Here is a 21000-nt window from a genome sequence, read left to right as displayed (position 1 = left end):
GATCTCAGAAACAAACACTCGAAACCCAGAGGAATGAGGCTAAACCACTAAATGGCACATAGAGCAGAGAAGTACGCTATGACAACTGACGGGAAAAAGGACCAAATATCCCTTGACAGATAGTTTCTCATTTCTCACTGTTTCCAATTTCCATTTTAAAACAAAAGGATTATGCTTTACTATAGCTAATGAGAACAGAAACAGATGCAGTACACAAGATATATCATACAAGATATATTAATCTTTCTGCTTCAAGGCATAAACCCAACACTAATTGGTGGAATTAGTAAACAACAAATCCCCCTGAAGACAAGTAAATTTGTAGTCATTCATTATGAGCAATTTTCTTCCTTCTCCTGGAGCAGGTGATGCAGCACCAGCAAAGCCAGGATGAGCCAGGCGTAAGATGAGTACCTGTCATGATTGAGTACTGTGATTTCTGTATTATAGATCACAGAAGACCCAGCACACAGACACAGGGAAACATACAGAGCAAGAGAGTTATCTCCTTTAAAGCAGAAAGATCTACGAGCAGAAATCTTAAAAACTGTGAACCAGAACATACTTTTGGGCTGTTATCAAAAAAAGAACCTGAGCCCCCAAAAACCTCATGTGCATGTGCTTCACTTTAGGCTTGCAGCAGTCATGGGACAATTTATAAGATGAGATGAGCATTGGGCTGTATGACTCCAAAGTCTCTTCCTTGGAGGCAAAGAAGATGCTTTTGTTTTACAAAGATCTGACAGAGACTAAAAATCAATCCCCTGTTTAGCATTGCTATTGAAAGGCACTGACAGTAACTGAAAGGTCTTCAGATATTTTTAGATGTTGTCCCATCCCACACTGCTTATCAAGAACATTCAACTTTAATTTAAAAGCAAACAAACTTTTATGCACTATATCTGGTCTCTTCACAATCAAATTTGTGTTTTTAATGGGATTACTCATTTGAAACTGCCTCCTTGTAATACACCAGACCATATTCATTAAGGTATGAATCAGACAGCAGATGTGAGCACAACTAGAGAAATCTCTGCTTCTCAGTTGGCCTACGTTGTGCTTCCTGGCACCATGAGTAGATCTTACATGCAATCACAGCAGCTCAGGAAGCACAGGATGGAGCAGCAAGAGAAGAATGGCTGCAGCAACAGATGGCAACCCTTCTACGCAGCTTAGCCAAAACTCACAGCGAAGACTTTTTACTTGTCCTTTCATTCTTAGGGCTTTATTTTTAATACATGTTCCTTTTTAAGTTACAAATTTAATTTGAATTCTGGACTGATCCTGATTCTTCTGTCAGTCTGCCTTTAGAAGGAAAATGATCTGAAATGTTGTCCTCTCCTTTTGCTCTTTTGCTGACGGTCTGTTTTTTTTTATGTTGAATTTTTCAATTACAGTGACTGGCACTTCATGAAATTGTCTTCTGGAGTTGCAAAGTAATTTTGTTTATGCAACTGAGACACAGATGGAAGGTGGAAAAATGAGATGCAGAAGACTTCAATTTCTGTTACTTCACATCACAGCTTAGAGTTTACTGGTGAAAAAAACAACATTGCTCCTTGGATCAAACTCATTGATTAGCTGTGTGACTTTAATATAAATCTATACATACACTGTGAAGAGACTGATCCAAATCTTGACAAGGCTCACCTGACCCTTCTCTTTTTTAGGGTAGCTAATTTGGAAGTTGCACAATTTCTGTGGGTCTTCCACCAAGATCTTCAGGAGTGCTGCTTGGTTCATTCTTCAGGGTTGTTACATTTTGTGGGCATGGAGACAACCACTCTCATTTCCATCATCTCCTGTGTGATGGATTATACAGGAGGGTCCTTCACTGTGCCATATTTAGTGCAGTTCTTGCCTCCGATTATAGTATGCAAGAGTAGCTCCACCTAAAGCTGTGCAAGCTCGGCAGGGGTTCATACAGGAACACGGGAACTGCCAAACAAGATCAAACCAGTGGTCCATCAAGACCCAGACACCATCTAGCGCTGACCGGTGCCAGATGTTTCTGAAGGAAGCACACAGCTCCACTAATTTAGCTCACAGCTACATTTGTTTTTTAACCCGAGGCAGTCAAGAAAATCCTTAGGGTTGGAGGTTTATACTTGTGCTATTTAATGCTTAGTTGTGTAAGACCTAGGCTCTCACAGATGCTCATGGGTACACAGATGCTCTTGTCAGGTTACTGGTCACAGCAATATGTTTATTTTGTAGATGAAACCACAACTCAAGAAGGAACCTCTTCTTTTAAATCTCCAAGTTGGTGATACTTCCTCAGACTAAAGGAGAGAGCATCTGATCACCACGTCAGCATCAACCTATCACCACATCAACATCATCTGATCACCAAGTCAACAAGCTTCAATACAGAAACCTGTCTGATGTCTATGAAATATGCTCATAGGCTTGTCATTTTTTTCATACACACACACACATATCTATACAGGTATGTATACACACATATACATACCTAGATACCATTTTTCCCACCATAGCCACTTCATAAAGCACATGGACCTTTCTATGAAGTCAACATGCCAGCCAGGGATCAGAGCCCGGTAGCTTCTTGCCATTCATACTGCCCTGAATGACAGCAGAATGAGGATGAGCTTGCAGTGCAGAAGCAGGAAAATAAGCCTGCTGGAGTACTAGTCTAGGGAAAGAGAAAACCCACTGTGCCATACGCATGCTAATACACTTAGAGAAAACAACTGCCTCCAGGTGGCATTTATTGCAAACCACCAGAACCCTAGCTCTCTGCAGAAGGATAATGCTTTTAGTGCGAACCTCCTGCTCTCACATGTTTCAATGGATATGAAATGGAATAAGTGGAGTGTCTCATAAAGCTCTCCTAACCAATCTGCAAGGCAACATAAAGAGTGCTATTGCTGGGTTGTGAAGTTTCTGAAAATTCTGTGCTACAGGATTCAGAGACTAACTGGGGAAATGTATTTGGAAAACAAAAGAATGAAAAGGGGAATTTGCAGGACTCTGAGGTACCACAGATTTCCTGTTCCAGTCTGACTGTTCCAAAGTTCTTTCCTATTTCTACAAAGGGTGAGCTAAACTTTATGTTGCTGTAGATACGTGAGCTATGATGGTGAGACTGTTGCTGCACTGATTCTATTTAGGGTAGCACTACAGGGACCACATTCTTGCCTCAGTGGTGGCTGTATATCAAGAAAAAGAGACTGCCTTCATTTCTGTTTATAGCACCCATTTTATAGTTTTCTATATGTCCCCTTCCAAACTACATCAACACACAACAAGACTTTTCAGCCCATACGCATTTACACAGTGCTCACGAAAATAAATACAGGATCTCACAGGGTTTATAGAACACACTCCAGTTACTACTTGGCCACAAAAATGAATGTCTGCATCGAGTCCTTACTGTGGACTATCACTCTCTGCTGGAGTGCTGTAAGAGTGCAGCAGCAGATCTGAAAAATAATTATGCCACGCACTAACTTGTGGTACTCATATGACTCCAATTATATGAAGCAGCATCTGTGGCCCATGAAGTCACTAAAAAGAGGTTTAGGCTGAGCAGCAGCTCGGCTACAGCAATTGAAGTGTCTGCACAGCCCTCCAGCAGGAGACCATTACAGCTGGGTGCTGGGTGCCGGGTGCTGCTCACCCCACTCTGCACTGGGGAAAGGGGTCAGGTAACAGGGGGAGGATGTTACAGTCCTGCAGAGTTTAAGCCCTTTTCAATGAATATTCAGTTGCCAGCAATCCAAACAACACCTGATGAGCTCCATTTTAAATGTCCTAGAGGTAGTTGATCTCCATGAGCATGAGGAGCCTGGCATGCTGGAGGTGGCCTGAAAAACTCCCATAAGCAGCTGGGCCCTATGCACCCATAAACAGATTACCACCACAACAAAATGAGCCCTGCTGCCCCAGGGGAAAGAAATCACTTCTCAAAGTCTTCATTGCAAGTAAGGACTCACACCTTTCCGTTCACTTTTGCAGGCATACTTCAGCATACTTGCTCAGGTCGGTGTCCAACACGGCTCTAACCATGGTTTTCCCAATACAGGTTAACCTAGCCTTCTATCCCCTGGGTGACCTGCTGAGTAACAGCTATCACAAAGCACACAGAGAAGGCTTTATGACCCCTAAAGAAAATAAATCAGACTAGCCTGTGACATTGTTGTCCGCAGCTGCATGAATGGGAAGCAGTGATTCCCTCCGTAACTTGCTGGAAAGAAAATAATTGTACATGTAACTCCTCCTAGGAATAACTTTTTTTTTTGTTTGTTTGTTTGTAATTAGATATTTTAAAAAGGGAGATTTAAAGCCAAGTTGAATAACAGTGGATGCCTTCTGATTTCAGGGTTTTTTTTCCTTCTGTAGGAAAGGGTCCTTTTCAATGCTGTTTGTAAATCTCTCTAAAACAGCCAAAACAAACAGGAATCCAATCAATACTAGGTACGAACAGAGACACTTTTATTGTAGCTGCAATTAGCTATTTTCAAAGAGCAGGCCATGAATAATGTATGCAAAAGGGTGGGTGTGGGAGTTACTCAATTTTTCTTTAAGCAGATTATTTTAGCATGGGTGAAAGACTACCAGTCTAAAGAACAGTGTTCAGTATCACGCAGTGTATAAACAGCTGTGGCTTAGCACATAATAAAAGCCATTAAACGGCTGAGCCAAAAAACCTATCTAGCTATGAGGAGGGAAAAGAGGCAAAGTACCATGTAATGATTGCTTAGATTCACATTTGCCATTCAGCCTTTGTGCACGAGTCCATTCTGCAGACTAAGATCTCACCTTTCTATTCATGAGGTTTTTCTAAACTGCTTCAAATGGTATCGTGACCTTTTTAGAAACTCTTTTTTTTTACGCCAGGGCTGCTAGATCACTCAGTAGATGTTAAGGTCTAGAATATGAACTGGCCACACATGCAGGTAACAGGTGGGAACAACACTGGTTATCCCAATATTGGCTGTGGGTGGCCTGGGGCTGGGCAGAACAACCTGCTTGCTTCTACCTTAGAGTAAGGAGGGGTGGAGGACACTAAAAGCTTTGGCTCCATCCTCTTCACTGCATGGACTAGCCAAGCCCATGGAGGGTAAAATAACAATTCACCTTCATTATCATAGGAGAGGAGATTTTACAAGCCAGACGCTCAGGCAGCTGTCCCTCTGCAGAGCAGACTTGTCACCTTGCTCCTTCGCTCCCTTCTCATTCACAGCATAGGTCTTTATCAAGAGGTTACCTCACACCTTCTCTGCCTCACCAAACTCGCGCTGGCACGTTTTCCTCACTTCTGGCTATGATTCAGCACTCCTCCAGCCTGAGGGCTTGCTGAAGAGTGCAACTCTTGATTAGAAAAGCAGAAGTCTGAGCTTGTTTTGTGGCAAAGTTTATCCTTGCTCGCATTTTACCTCCAAGTCAGCAAACAGCTTCAGTACTGTAGGCTTTGCATAAGCATATTACCAGAGGTCTTCGGGTACTGCATTTCCCCCCTCCATTAATACACAAGCAAATGAAGGCAATCTTTTACCTCATGTTCTCCTTCCTGTGAACTGTCACATACATTTCATAGACTCTCCCTTGTGGAACGGCACCCGCTGGGATCAGCAAGCTTACTCCTGCAGAACAGAGGAGACACAAAAGATGATAAACTGGAGAAAAACGAAACCCAGGCAAATGGACCTGTGGAGTGACAGAAGAGGCAGAAGATGAAGCCTGCAATGCCAGGTTTCCACCCAGTCTCACCAATAGACTCTACATGACCTCAGCAACTTCGGAGAAAAAGTATTTACTGTGACCCATGTCTCTCTGGCAGCGAGATGGTTTGTTGTTACTCCCTTTGTGCATCAGCACTGACATATGGGAGTGGAGAAGAGGATTTTTTTCCCTTCCCTTATATTTTATTTAAAGAGGAGGCAGATGCTTACGCTGCTGCTTACCTTGTAAAATGATGGGAAAATGAACAACTCTGACTAAAATTTCCAGCAGCTGTAACAGGACATCTCTCTCCAGTCGATTCTTACTTAATTAAAATTGGAAAGAAAGGCAATGGAGGACTGTCCCAGGAAGCAATGGGAAATAGTTGTTTCCTGAAAGATGGCTTCTGTGACTGGCATCCTGTCTTCTAATGCACTCAGCTTCTAATTAGACTACTAGGGAGACAAAATTTGGCTTCTTGGTATTCTGAATGTGTAAAGTGGTTCAAAACTTGGGTATCCAACCTTGAAAAAAATGTGGGCAAATATGCTCGGTGTCCTTTTCAGGGGTGATTAGCTGCACACTTGGTTACAAAACCCTGCCGTTACTGCCATTTCAGAAATGTCCTGTTGTTACATGACAAACACAGCACATGAACCAGCTATTTCACTCTGCTGGACATGTCTCAGACAGCTGTCTTTGCAGATGTAGATTAGCTGGGAATCAATGGCAATGATTTTAATACACTTATTACTACATAGCTGAAAATAAACCTACAAGCAGACTATTTACATATATACATATGCAAAAGAGAGGCTTTATAGAAAGCTTGCACAGCCCTGTCTTTTCTTTAGCACATGTGGTTTGGTTATGCTGGAGACCTTCCATGTGTTGGCGTACAGGGGCTCAGTCCCGTACCTGGCTTTGAAGGGTAGAGAATAGCTACGAAAGCGTTTTGCATGAACACCTTCTGACATTTGTTTCCTTGCAGGCATGTAACAAGCTAACCTGTGCATGTCTCATCAGCAAACTTGCTGAGGGTGCACTCAGTTCCCTCATCCAGGTCATTGATGAAAATATTAAACAGCACCGGTCCCAGCACCGACCCCTGAGGAACTCCACTAGTCACAGACCTCCAGCTAGATTCTGCGCCACTGACCACAACTCTCTGCCTTCTTCCTTTCAACCAGTTCTTGATCCACCTCACTACTTGATCGTCAAGCCCACACTTCCTCAGCTTATCTATGAGGATGCTGTGGGAGACAGTATCAAATGCCTTACTGAAATCAAGAAAAACCACATCTACCGCTCTACCATCATCCCTCCACCTAGTCACTTCCTCATAGAAGGCTATAAGGTTGGTCATACATGACTTCCCCCTCATAAAACCATGTTGGCTGTTCTTAATGACCCCCTCATCCTTGATATGCCTAGTGATGGAGTCAAGAATAAGTTGTTCCATCATCTTTCCAGGGATGGAGGTAAGGCTGACCGGTCTATAATTACCCGGGTCCTCCTTCTTGCCCTTCTTATAGATTGGTGTGACCTTTGCCATCCGCCAATCCTCAGGCACCTCGCCCATTTCCCACGACTTACCCTGGTGGATAGGAGGATGACCATGAGCCAGCAATGTGCTCTTGTGGCCAAGAAGGCAAATGGCATCTTAGGGTGCATTAGAAAGGGAGTGGTTAGTAGGTCAAGAGAGGTTCTCCTCCCCCTCTACTCAGCCTTGGTGAGGCCGCATCTGGAATATTGCGTCCAGTTCTGGGCCCCTCTGTTCAAGAAGGACAGGGAATTGCTTGAAGGAGTCCAGCGCAGAGCCACAAAGATGATTAAGGGAGTGGAACATCTCCCTTATGAGGAGAGGCTGAGGGAGCTGGGTCTCTTTAGCTTGGAGAAGAGGAGACTGAGGGGTGACCTCATCAATGTTTACAAATATGTGAAGGGTAGGTGTCAGGATGATGGAGCTAGGCTTTTTTCAGTGATATCCAGTGATAGGACAAGGGGCAATGGGTGTAAACTGAAACATAGGAAGTTCCACGTTAACATCAGGAAGAACTTCTTTACTGTAAGAGTGACAGAGCACTGGAACAGGCTGCCAGGGGGGTTGTGGAGTCTCCTACACTGGAGATATTCAAGGCCCGCCTGGACAAGTTCCTGTGTGATGTACTGTAGGTTACCCTGCTCTTGCAGGGGGGTTGGACTAGATGATCTTTTTAGGTCCCTTCCAACCCTTGGGATTCTGTGATTCTGTGATTCTGTGATTCTGTCCTCAGCTGTAACAGGGCAAACATAGTGCAAATGAAGGGCTTTCATTATCACTAGGAGGATATACATACATCTAGAAGCAGCATGGAGACATACACGGTAGTGGTAGATGGATTCATGTATTTTAGAAAACATAACCATTTTTAAGGGATTACAGCAATAAATAACCATTTTTTCTTTATAAATTGATATTAATATATGTGAGTTAAATGTGACTAATAGACTGATGACAATGTGCACCGCCATGGCATAATAAACTTGAGTATTAATATCTACCTGCAGCTGCTATTTAGAGAAATGTGAAATCCAGGATTGTATAGCATGAATATTCAACATTGCTCAGCAGTCAGCACCAGATTTCTTTAAGTAGTTAAGCTTTCACTTAAATTTAATAGCTATCTTTGCCCCCTATTCCATGGTAGCTCAGAGAGAGTGCCTACAAGGGTACACACCACCTCTTTTTGGTCAGGGCACCGTGCTATAAAATGGCCAAGAGTTGACCACAAGATGCAAAGGAGAAATCCCCGACATCCACTGTTTCATGCATTTGATTCAATCCCACTTCAGATGTTAATGTTGCTTCTCATTAGTATGCCAAACCACGGGAACATCTAGGTGCTGAACTTCCTCAACACTTCATTTAAGAACCAAACAGCAGTATGCCTCTCCCAAAAAATCCAGCTGCATGAGCTGAGCTCTCCCAAGGCTGCCCAGGAGCTATCTGGATGCTCTGAACCTGCTTCCTGATGCCCGGGTGGCATCAAGGGGCCCAAGCAGCCTGGCCTCGTACTGTAAGAGAAAGACTGAGCAGCATTTTGCAATTACATCAAAAGGCTTTTGATGCTCAGTCCCTCTCTTTCCTAGTTGCAAAAGAAGTCAACAATACATGTAACAGGGTGAGAAATACAGAAGAGACACTCAGGTATTATTTTTCTTGGAGATGTAATGTGTGCAGGAAAAAAGTCCTCAAAATTAGTATTCTGGTGTCCTTTAATACCACATAGTCTGAAATGAATTGGAACAACCAATTTGTTTTTTAATTATTTTGTCCTTTTTATGTGTGATAACAAGATTGAAGCTTTCTTGGCTTGGAGTCCCTTTTCTAGAGCTGCATGAAACGAAAAGGTAAAGGATGCTGAATCACACTTCACACAGGGAAGCTCTAAAGCCTTGCATGTCTCATAAAGTGGCTAAGAGCCCTGCAATATTCTGTTTAAAAGGTGGCCAGGACTTTGGAAAAAGAATATTTGAAGTACCTTGGTAAACCTGAAAGGGAGAGGAAGAAAACATCTGTTTGTTCTGAACAAAGAAAAGGCAGGGTCCTTGCTTTTTCCTGCATAAAAGCAAGCTAACTCCACTTAAAACTGCAAAACAACCACACCTTTAAACCCACAGTGACTAGCACTTACCTGAATTGGGAATTACTAAATGACCTCCTAAGGAATTGAATGTCCCAAATGCAGTGCACGATGGGTCCGTCTGCCGAGCAAGGCTCTGGTTCTTCAGGTTCAGGGTCTCATTCTCCAGCAGTGACTGTGTAATCTGTGGGGACAGCTTGGAGGAGAAGTCAGACAGGTCATCCTGAGGGGTGACTGCACCGGAGGTGTTATAAACCTTGATTTTCAGGTTGGGCAGCGGGTCCAGGATTGGAGAATTGGTCATTGGGATTTTATCAGAGACATCATGCAAGGCATAAACAGGACCCCTGTACATGGCTGCAGCAGAAGTGAGGTCTGGTGGCACAGCCAGAAGGTCTGCATTGGAGATGAGAAGAAAGAACACTATTACTTCTCTATTCTGATACCTTTCTTCTGGCTAATAATTCAGATTTACATTTTGCATTTTGCTTTTCATACCAAAGGTTAAGATATGCAATGTCCTTGCCAGACTGACCTTCGTCTCCTTTTCCATGCAAACTCGCAGGGCTTGTATTGCCCTAGCTGCTACGGAATCTAATTGTCATACAAAATTACAGCACATTTCTGCTCTCAAGATTTTTCACTGTGATTATTTTGCCAGGCTGCAATCAGGTTTCAAGTATGACATGCTTAGCTTCAGGGCAAGATCTTTTCCTTACTCAGTAAATACCATTTAATTACCTAATACCCCCTCCCTAAATGCTAAGTGACAATCATTAACCAATTTATCTAATTGGCCTAACGACAGCATTCCTAAAATAAAAGACAGAACAAACCTATTTAGTCATTGTGCCCACAACTCCCTGCAGTGGGGCATTAGTACCTGCATCACACTTTTTGGAGATTTGTTTTAAAAGTACCTCCAATAAAGAAAATCACACTTCTGCTAATCTACATGAAAGCCCTCTTCTAATCTTAACTCTTACTTAGATTTATTCTTCTGGCACACATACTGGGATAAAAGAGGAACCCTTCAGCTGAAATATATGTCTCGAAGAAGTCAGAACTACCTTTAGAGGGCTTTCCCCCCCCGCCCAATGAAGTGTAGAAATAATCAAGCTGTTATGCACCAGTGATAAAAAAGCTCATTATTAAATTATGTTCTACTGCAACTTCTTCTACATTGTCTATTGAAAGTACAGTATTTCTTAGACTACCGTTTATGCCTGCGGAGACAGGGCACTGGAAAAACGGCTATTAGTGAAATAAAATGGAGGAAGATGCAATAGAATTACTGTACCATAATATCACTCTTGTGATTAATCCTGCCTCCATTGTTTCTGTTAGACTTTGATTTAAATTTCAGCTGGACCTGTATTTTGATAAATGTCTCTGTGTTTCACTCTTGCATTCATGCTCTCTCCAGAAGCTAAATCCCTGTGTTCATCTCCTCTATGCTCTTAGGAACATCTGACAAATGCCAGTGTGGGTTTTGAGCACTTGACTATCAGAAACAAATGATCTTTCTCCTTTTTAACAAGTGTCAACAAGTATCCAGCCAGTAACATTCATGCAGCCCAAGAGAGCATAGCCGTATAGAATCTCCCTGAACTAGTCAACATGGAGTACAGTGAAATAACAACTAACCTTGCCTTGCAGCCTTGATATTAACAGGCTGAAATCCCCCATTTAGCGCCGAGGAGTCAATAATATCTGACTCAAAGTCACGGTGGTTCTTGCGATAGACAAACAGGGCCACGACCACGGAAATAGCCAGGCACACGATCACGGCTATGACGATCCCAACGTAGAGAGCAACATCATCTGAGTCAGGAGCAGCTAGAGGGAGAGAGGCCAGGAACCTTGAAGGAAAGTGTTCTTCACAGGCACTTTCAAGAAAACAGATTCTTACTATTCTCGTTTCCTGCACATATTTACTACCCTTTTTATAGGTTAATTTAAAATCCATTTCCAAAGCTATATAACAGGTCTATGCCCTTTTGATGGAAAATGATCTTTGATTTCTTTCTAACTTGTGTTCTAACTCATTCCCTATCTACTTGTTCATCTCTCTAGTACCCAGGCTGTGGAATACTAAGTATAACACGTTATAGACTTAGTCTCATGAAGTAAATCCACCTTATGAAATAAAATAGTATATCTTAGTGATGTGGCATTATAATATTGGTATTAGTGGCTCATCTAATCACAAAAGCCATATTGTGGGCTTTTAAACTTTGGAAGTCTAATTAATTAAAAAAAAAAAAAAAAAAGTAAAACCCCCAAAAATCTGTTTTCTATTGAATGTCTGGAATATCGGGTTATATTTGTGGGTTTGCTTTTTTTATAACTATAACGTGTCAAGCCATTTTTCCTTTCCATCCATTTCAATTATAAAAAAATAATCTGTTAAAGCAGAGGATCAAACACTGAATTCTCATCACTGGCATTAAGGCATATGTATTTGGATAAAAGCTGAAGCAAGTACAAGAAATAATGTGGTAATTTACCAAAAGGAACCAAGATTTATTATGGCTGTCTTGTAAGAAAATGGCTATGATATTTCTACTAGCTGCTTATATCCTATCTTCAGCACTAATTCCAGGCTAATCTCTAGCATCATTATCCACCAGTCATTTTTTTTCCAAAAGATCTGAATATGTGATCAAAATTTCATGTGTTTCTATACAGTGAAGAATCCCAGTTTTAGAAATAGCGTAATGAAAAAAGAAAGTGCAAAAACAAATCAGACTTTTTCAGTATCCCATTTTTCTTAGTTTGAAACGTGTGAAATCATTTTTATTCTCTTTTTTTTGCTCCCTGCCTTTTAGCCATTTAAGCCAAGATACCCTCCAGTTGCAGAGGTGAGAGCCGGCAGATGTTGAAAGGGACTGATCAATCTCCTTAAGCTCCTGGCTATCAAACCTTCCATGTACCAGCCTCAAAACATCACACTTTTTTCCCCCAGTAGTTCAGGAAGTAGATCTCTGAATTCCAGCTCAAATGAAAGTCACCCCTCCACCACACTTCTTCCATTTGCTAAGGAAATTTTAATGAGAAGAGGGTTCATTCTCTCCAGTTTCTGTCTCTGAGGCAGCATCTTCAACCATTTTCCTCGCACATGAGGGCTGTTACCATTCTGTGTCAGCCCGCTGACAGTGAAACACTGCGACTGTTGTCAAGCAAGCAGCATGCCACTTACTCTGATGAACAGGTTCCTCCTTTGCCTAGGCATACTGAGCTGGCATAACAGTAAAGCTTGACCCAAGGAACAGCATCAAATTAGCATCCAGGAATGTAAAATCAAACATTAAACTTACAAGAAAATCCATATTCATTCTGGGTTCTCTGTTCAGTTGAAATAGGATAAATGAAACCTTAAAAAGAAAGAAATTAAACAAAAATGGGAACAAAATCAAATTAATGAGAACAAAAAAGGGAAGCATGAAAAACGGTTTAATTAAAAAAAAAAAAAAAAAGGAAAAGAAACTGATGGCACTTTAAAATTCTGATATAGCACAGAATTATGATTTTGCATCCCCTGTCTGCTCCAGAGCCTTACTAAGAATTAATAAGCAGGCAGATTGAATTTCTAAGCCAAAATCGGTCTCGAGTCACTAACTTTGGAGTGCTTAAAGTCTTTCTTTTATTGAGCATAAACTCTAATGGATCTAATTTATTTCAGACATCAAGGGTCATTAGCATATGGAAAGTCTTTTCTCCCTATCCCTGCCATATGCTTTAATTCCGAGGAAATGTTCAGTAAGGCTCTAAACAGTTTTCTTATTAAATTACAGTAGCTTGTTGTTGATCTAATAGAGCTAAAGGAGACCTGTCGTCACTGGTCAGAGGTTAAAAACCCATTCGCTGAGCAGAATCCATACGCAAAGCCCTCTCTCTGTATTTCTTTGGAATTATTTTATCCTTTCTTTAATACGTGTTCGATAGGAATTCCTCGGGGAGTGAAGAATTTGTCAGCAAACAGGAAACTGAGTGGCTTCTCTTCAAAATTATTACAAAATCAATAAGGCCTCTGGGGTTATAGCATTATTTATTTGAAATCTTTGCAAGCACCATACATTGACAAAATCATAATGCAATTTACAGCTGTAGTTCGGAAAGGACAAATAAGAGAGATCGTTTCTTTTGTCTTTTCTTTCTGCAGCTCCTACCACATGGCACACTGGAGCTGCTTAGTGTGAACTCACTAAACATCTCCCAGCTGCTTTCCATTCATATAGGAAACTAATAAAATGCCCCCAGTCCCATCCTGCTGGAAAGGTAAATGACAAATCCAAAGTAAGCAGAGGAGTTGCTGTCAGGGACAGGATTAGAGTTGATGCAAAACAGAAGGTACTTCTCCATCACCTTCCCTTCAGTGCTTTTGAAGGGAACTTCACCCCCTCCCCTTGGATCACACTGTGAGGAGCCTGCACAGCCAGGGACTCCCTGCAGGTGAAATGAAACTGGAAAATGCACTCCTGGTGTGTGCCTGATGCACAGGACCACATTACAGGCAGGCCGAAGTAATAATCCCCAGCTCCCAGAAATGCTGAGCTTGGGTGCTCAGCATCTGCTGTGCTTTACATATCTCTTCCTGCTTGGCAGCACTGCTTGCTAATGAAGACATAGTCTATCCCAATCGCAGGTACAGACACCCCTCCGCCGAAATTTCTAGACATTTGTGTAAATGCTACCTTAACTGAAATACCAGAGCAAGAAGAGCTACTTTTTGATGATGATGTTGTTTCTGAGGTATCACGGGACAGACTATATTGCCTGCAATATCTATTTAAAACTTCTATTTCACAGCAATGATTCCAGCCTTACAATTGCTTTTAGAAATATTATATTCTTACATTCATTTATTTGGTTCTTTGAGGCAAGTTCACCTATGTGTACTCTCAGCATGCATACTCAACCTTTCTTAATCACTGCTTCCTACTTCTACTAGTGTACTCTTGGTATGTGACATAAAAAGTCAGGCGAGCAAGTTCTGAGGGCTCAAGTGAGTGTTCATCAAGTCTGGGCATGAATTTACAGTACCCTAGTTACTCCTCACTTGCTTCCCAGATGAATGCTAAGGCCCATATTTAGTCAACCTAAATTCCAGCTATAGCCTTATGCCCAATATTTCCTTGGGCAAGATGCCTCTGGAGACCAACACACAGGCAGCAGGAAATACGAGGCACAAGGACAAGGTAGAATTTAGGCGGGCTGCATCTCTGAATGCCTTTTTGCTTCATACTTAAACCCACTGGGAAAGCTGAGGACATCTCCCTGCACTTCATGTGTCCCAGCATGTTCTCAGGGGACCTTGCATCAGGCAGTATGCATCGCCTGGCTCTGCATCATCCATGGAGCTTGACCTTAACTGTGCAGAGCTAGGAAGGCTATTCCTCTCTCCTTATGTTGCATTGCAGCTGGCAAGTTTTACATTCAAAGTTGTGTGTTATTCCTGTTACATCTGAAGTGACCTATCAATTGCCACTCAATGGGCACAAAGGATAGCACCGCCTGGATTACCTGTGATGTTACTGAAAGCATTCTTTCCTCCCAGGAAAACGCTATTCCAAAGTCAAACCTTTTCAACAAAGTAAACACGTGTGGTCCTCAAATACTCTAGTAGAAATTTACCTCACTGCCACCTCTTCATAGACCCTGTTTGTTGCAAAAAACAAAGTTTGCATAGATTCTCTTACTGATATCTTTGGAGAGCATCCTTGCAGCTACGTAAGAGTGTCACCAATTTCTTCAACAGAAAGGTTTTGTATACATATTCAAAGGCACATCTGTTAAAATGAGAGGAAGAGGCAAGGATACTGCTCACTACTTCCATTAGCCTCGCAAACCCAAATGTTTAGTGAAGTGTGCTTGATTTTATTCTCCTCTGTGCGCTGTGAATAGAACGAAGCACCCAATTCCAGCGATTTCTGTGCAAACACTGCTTGGCTTGCACAAGTGTCTGCAAGGACACATTTTCAGCCTGAAAAGCATGTTTTTTACATAGAAGGAAGGTGTGGCCAAGGTGGAAGGGTTAAAGGCTGCTGAGTGAGATGGCTTGCGCTTGAGTCATGGGCGTGCCAATTCTTTGCTGAGGGACAAGATTTACAGGTGATGGTAGTGGCTGGGCAGCAGGTAGCATTAATCGTAGAATCATAGAATGGTTTGGGTTGGAAGGGACCTTAAAGATCACCTACTTCCAACCCCCTGCCATGGGCAGGGACACCTTCCACTAGACCAGGTTGCTCAAAGCCCTTTTCAACTACAAGGGACAGGACAGCCACAGCTGTGGATAACCTGTTCCAGTGTCTCACAAGCCTCACAGTAAAGAACTTTGTAATATCTAATCTAAATCTACCCTCTTTCGGTTGAAAATTATTCCTTCTTGTCCTATCACTACATGCCCTTCTAAAAAGTCCCTGCAATGATGCAAAACCTGCTGGGATTAGTAACTGAAATAATGAAGAATGATTTCCCTCTTCTCTTCAGTGTAACTGCAGTGAAAAGAGACTTTTCCTTGTGGGTTTATTTTTTTTCTCCCTTCTTGTATGAACAGCACAGCTTGGCAAGTACCTGAGGGACTTCTAACAGGATCATCAAAATTTTAACGAGGGTGAATTTAGAAAGGTGCTGTTGGGTTTTACTCTGGGAAGGCTGCTGAGGCTGCTGACTCCCACTCGGAGCACCTGGTTTCACAGTGAGCTACTTGCTTTGAGAAAAGTAATTTAAGCTTCTTCCTGCAACTTGTTGGGAAATGTACATTTTCAAAGGGGCTTTTGATGTCTTGTTGTGAAACGTACTGTTGGATGAGTAAAATAGCAATAATCATACTTCCCACTTGCAGAGTCCCTCCTGTTTGAGGCTCTCGGAGGCCTACCAACAGTGGGTATTTGTTTCCCTCATTTTACAGGTACCTCACCCTATGTGATATGTAGAGAATCAATGAGAGGCTTGGGTTAACCTACAGGAATTGTATCACTGTAATTGCACTCTAAATGCATTCATTAAAAAACCTTTAATTAAGTTGATGTTTCTTCATGCATTGTATTTTATATTCCAATTTAGGCTTGTAAATACATTTTTTGTCCCTGTGGAAGTGCTTCTATTAAGTGTTAACAGTGGGCTTTTTTAACTAACATAATCACACTAGCACAAATCTTTTGTACAAATGCAGAATGTATCATTATAAAGGCGCATTACGCAGGCATTGCCTATTTCTTTAAAGGATGTGAAGAGCAATTTAAGCACCTTTATAATGATTTAAACCATAGGGGAACATGGAGAAGGGTGAATATGTCAGATTGTACTGGAAAGATAAACCAATCCAACACTGGTATATAGAAAAGACTTCAGCAGGCTTTTTATCAATTTAGTTTAACTCAATTTCAGCATCAGTCACACTTGCAGTGATTTCGGGAATTGTGACCATTTAACTAAATAGATTTTGAAGCTCATTTAATTAGTTTGGTGCAGTTTGTAAAGGCAGATGATCCCCAAACACTGAGAGTCCAGCCTGAGCAGTCTGGTCCCTTATGTCTTGCTCTGACCTTCTGGAAACACATTTGTGCTAGAGGCCACAGGAGACACAAAGGCAGGTCTGTGTGGCTGAATGGCTTCCAGCGTATCTGCATGTGTGGGATCATCTGCCTTAGGAAGTTAGCTCTGACAAATAGGCAGGCTGACCCTTTTTACAGCATGAATTCATCTGCTGCAATTTTCCTTGGGAGAAGTAGATGAACCTTCTGCCAATTTGGGGAAAAGAAACATTTGGGAATAGAGAATCTTAGACCTATAAAAGGTAATTATGCAGAGATTATGGCACTGACCCTCTTGGGACTGAAATTGAAAGAGAATGCCACCAAACATGTCATCAAAACAACTTTTCTAAGCTATTCTATTCTTCTGGGGGAGAATCTACCCCTGAGAATATCCGTGAGCACGTATACACACACACAGTGTTCAGACTGGAAACTCAGTATCATGACTATGAGCATCCTGAAATGTTTTGCTTGATTTTACCTAGAAAGCCATGGGAATACTATCTTGGCCTGCTGATTGGCATATTTTAAAGACATTTATCCCTGTGATACAAAACATTAGGTCACAGCTTCATGCAGAAGGCACTTTGTAAATGGCTCCCCTTTTGGGGATTTTGCTACCTGTCTTGTCATAATGAATTTATATTAATGGAGATCAATTTTAGGGTGAGTTGATCAGATTATGAAATATTTGCAAAATATTTTCAATATTTGAAAAATGCTTGCAGAAAAAAAAAAAAAAAGAAATCACATACGAGAGAAAGAAGAATTCCCAGTTTTCCATTTGTATTTTCCCAAGCTATTTTCCCTCTTCCCAGCCAGTAACTAGGTAAAATGGTAGAGCTGCTGAAGGTGATCCTTCTAGGCACTTACAGGGCTCATACAGTGTGGGTGGTATTTACAAAAATATTTACAATTATCCTGCAAAGAAATTGCTTTATACCATTAGCTGCTGAGGTCATAGCTAATGATACATGTTTTGAGATTATTTCAAGGTCAGTGAGAGTTGGAGACATACACTTTCATTTAATAAAGTGAAGATTGCATAAAGCATGCCATAACTGCTTGTTTCTTTAATGCATCACATTTTAATCTGGCACCACTTGCTTCTAATCTGTAAATGCTCTTTACCCTCTAAGTAGCAGTTCCAAAAGAAGCTAAGGTCATGTAATTATGTGGCCCTGTTGAAAGCCTAGCCACATGCTATCTCTCAATAACATCCTGTTGCAATGAACTCAACAGGTTAAGCATAGTATATTGTAAGAGCACTTTTTCCCCTTTTGGCTCCAAAGTCAATGCCCTTAAACAGTATTCAACTGCTGTCTGCCTTTCTCTACTTTGATGGCTTTCTCCATCGCTGTATTGACACTGAAGCAGGAATAAGCTCTTGCTGGCAAAAGGCTGCAAACCACAGAACTGGACAGATGAACACAGACTAATCCTCACATGCAGATGCCTAAAATTCGAAGGAAGCAGTTCTTAAATGCTATAAGGCTTTCTTTCAGCATTTTTTTAAGTTATCTTCCTCTTTTCCCCAGCTCCAGTGGCTCAGAATTTTATTTAAAATCTTTGGGGTTTGCTGAAATTTCCTATACTCATCCTCAGTCTCGTGACTTGTCCTAAAAATGTTTGATTAAAATCAGACTAAAACCCCTAATGATTTTTATTTATTTGGTCTGGTTTTGTTGATTTTTTAGTTCACCAGATCTCAATGGGAAAATAAATAAGGTATATATTGCTGTTTCCAAACTCCAGGCTCTTGAAATTCAGCTTTCCTCCTTTTTCCTGTAAAATGCCATTCTCAATTCAAAGTCAGCCCAATTTCAGATCTGTAAGACTCTGCACTCCTGGGAAGAGATACCCAGCAATTCTAAATTCTGAATTCCATTACAAAGAGACATTTTGGAGACAAAGAAGAAAAAAGGCACATGTCTCTACAGTGTTTGCAGTGCAGTGCACTAGCAGGGATCTTGCATTACCAGTCCTGCTTCCATCTTCTGCCTCCTCTGCCTTACCCAGCTCACCATTACTTCTCAGCAATCATGCAGCTATCAACAGCTTGTTGAATTTCTTCATTATCTTAAAGGAAACCCTAGATGATCAATGCAGTGTGCACAGGCTCAACGATTTCAAAAGACCCTTTCGAAAAACACTTTCAAGGGCTTTCCAAATGTTAATTCAGATTCATTGCAGTGCTGTAGATTCCCATCTAGTCCCTATGATGGACAAGCAGTCACATATTTTCAGGATAGGAGAGGAAATTCAGGAGACTTAATTTGACGTTCAAGACTTTTAAATAACTCTGTTCAGGTTCCACTGTCCGAAGACTGGGACTGCACAACCTTCCAGTACTTTCCTTTCCCACAAGGGGGAAGAGTTAACAGTAAAAGAGCAACCTTAGAATAAGCCCCATATTCTGACAGCTTAGTGCTAAGGCTTCGTGTTCACTTAACATGTTGCTAATGCAGATTTACCCCAGGAGAAATATTAGCAATAACCTTTGAATCATACCTGCTGCTAATTGCTTCTTTCCCCTGCTATTTCCCGGGAACTCTAGCACCTAAACATGAAGATGTGACACTTTATACTGTATTTGTGTGGTTAAAAGTTTTAAAAACAACAACAAACAAATTCCCTGGAGCTGCAAAAAATCTCAGAGAGAATGTGCCCATCTATTTGCTATTCTAATGAAAGACCTTCATGTCTGCACTAATGATGCTGAAGGGCAGATATGATACAGGGCATCCCAGAGATGATGCACAGTAATTTATTTTCCTTCTAAAGGACTAATTATTGGCATGCTCAGGGTGGGCTAATAAACAAGGAGCTTGAGGTTTTGTGACTGATTATTTACTTGGGTATTATCTCAGATCTTTCATAACAGGGTAGGTTAAATGGGGAGTCTCTCTTGTTCTGTCCTTGAGCTTATGATATACTATAATTAAGACTGCAACTCTGTTTTCATCTGAAATTACATACCTGACATTTTGTTAACATTGTGAGAAAGGTCTTGTTTGAGTTTAAACATGCATGTCATCTATATAGGGGTAGGGGAAGATGCAACAGTAGGGTAACTTGTTGCTAAAATTTGATGTGGATTAGAACAGGCAATTTTGACATTATGCTATCTTTTACAGGTAGGGACTTTGACCTTTTGGCTAAATCTTTCGTCAGTCTTTAGTATCCTAGAAGCAGAGAAGTTTAACACTGGGTTTGTTATGCATGTTTGACAGCAAAAACAAACACATATCTAGCATTGCAATTTGCTAGATTTTATATCTGCAAATTCCATGTTTGCAATGAGTGAATGTTAGGTAGACTTCCTGGGGTTTGTCCTGTTTTGAAGTTATAGTGGGATAAGAGCAAACAGGTCATAGAGAGGGCTGGAGTAACAACGTGGGGCAGCACTGAAGAGAGAACACACGGCAAACAGCTAGATAAACAAAGGGACAAGCTGAAAGAGGAACTAGAAGAAGGGACTGGAACTGTTAGAAATGCTGGAAAAAAAGCCTCATGGAAAGCATAAGTTCTCTATCTGGATGTTCAATGACAGGTAACAAAATCTTTGGTACATCTGTAAGCTCACAGATTCCCTGGCTGATAACCTCAAAAGTCCCAGGGACTCCAGAATAACCCTATGAGCTCAATGTTCTTTGCTCAGACTACAGAAACTTCCTTCCTCAACATGATTTTTTTATTTAAGGGTGCTGGCAATGTTTTTGTTAGTCCTTTGTGTAGAACACAGATTTAGAAATAGAGGGTGCTGAGTTTTGCTCTTGAACCTGTCACTTGACTGCCTGATGAGCCTTGGGCTGCTCATGTAACCTGCTTTGTCTGACACCCTGGCAGGAAAGCAAAAATCACAAAATATAACCACCTTTGTACATCATAAGGAAAATATAAACATTATTTTCACTGTATGTTGTTTGGGGATTTTGGTTTGAATTTTTTTTTCCCTACAATGAAGTTAACGTATCAGTTAGACTTTATTGTAAGATTTCAATTTTCCTTTCATCTATCCAAGTAACTCTTCGGGGTTTTTAATGTGCAGAGGAATAAGGAAAGAATAAAAGAAAAACACAAGGGAATTAAGAGGAATGGAAGTTATAGATGGACAAGGTTTGGGTTCTTCTCCTCTCTGCAGG

At 41.3% G+C, this 21000-nt stretch overlaps 1 protein-coding gene across 1 annotated transcript in view; it reads right to left on the bottom strand.

Annotated features, from left to right (window-relative positions):
- UNC5C (unc-5 netrin receptor C) overlaps nucleotides 1-21000 on the bottom strand; it is a 254616-nt gene that overhangs the window by 19342 nt on the left and 214274 nt on the right. The window contains exons 8-11 of the mRNA XM_065691615.1: nucleotides 12635-12691; nucleotides 10962-11153; nucleotides 9366-9710; nucleotides 5522-5609 (exon numbers count right to left, since the gene is read on the bottom strand). Coding sequence (XP_065547687.1) covers nucleotides 5522-5609; nucleotides 9366-9710; nucleotides 10962-11153; nucleotides 12635-12691 — 682 coding nt within the window. The remainder of the gene's footprint in view (nucleotides 1-5521; nucleotides 5610-9365; nucleotides 9711-10961; nucleotides 11154-12634; nucleotides 12692-21000) is intronic.

Source organism: Lathamus discolor, chromosome 1 (genome assembly GCF_037157495.1).
Source record: "Lathamus discolor isolate bLatDis1 chromosome 1, bLatDis1.hap1, whole genome shotgun sequence".
Classification (NCBI taxonomy): Eukaryota; Metazoa; Chordata; class Aves; order Psittaciformes; family Psittacidae; genus Lathamus; species Lathamus discolor.
The sequence above is the reverse complement of the archived record's forward strand: the minus strand, read 5'-3'. Positions and strand labels throughout refer to the sequence as shown.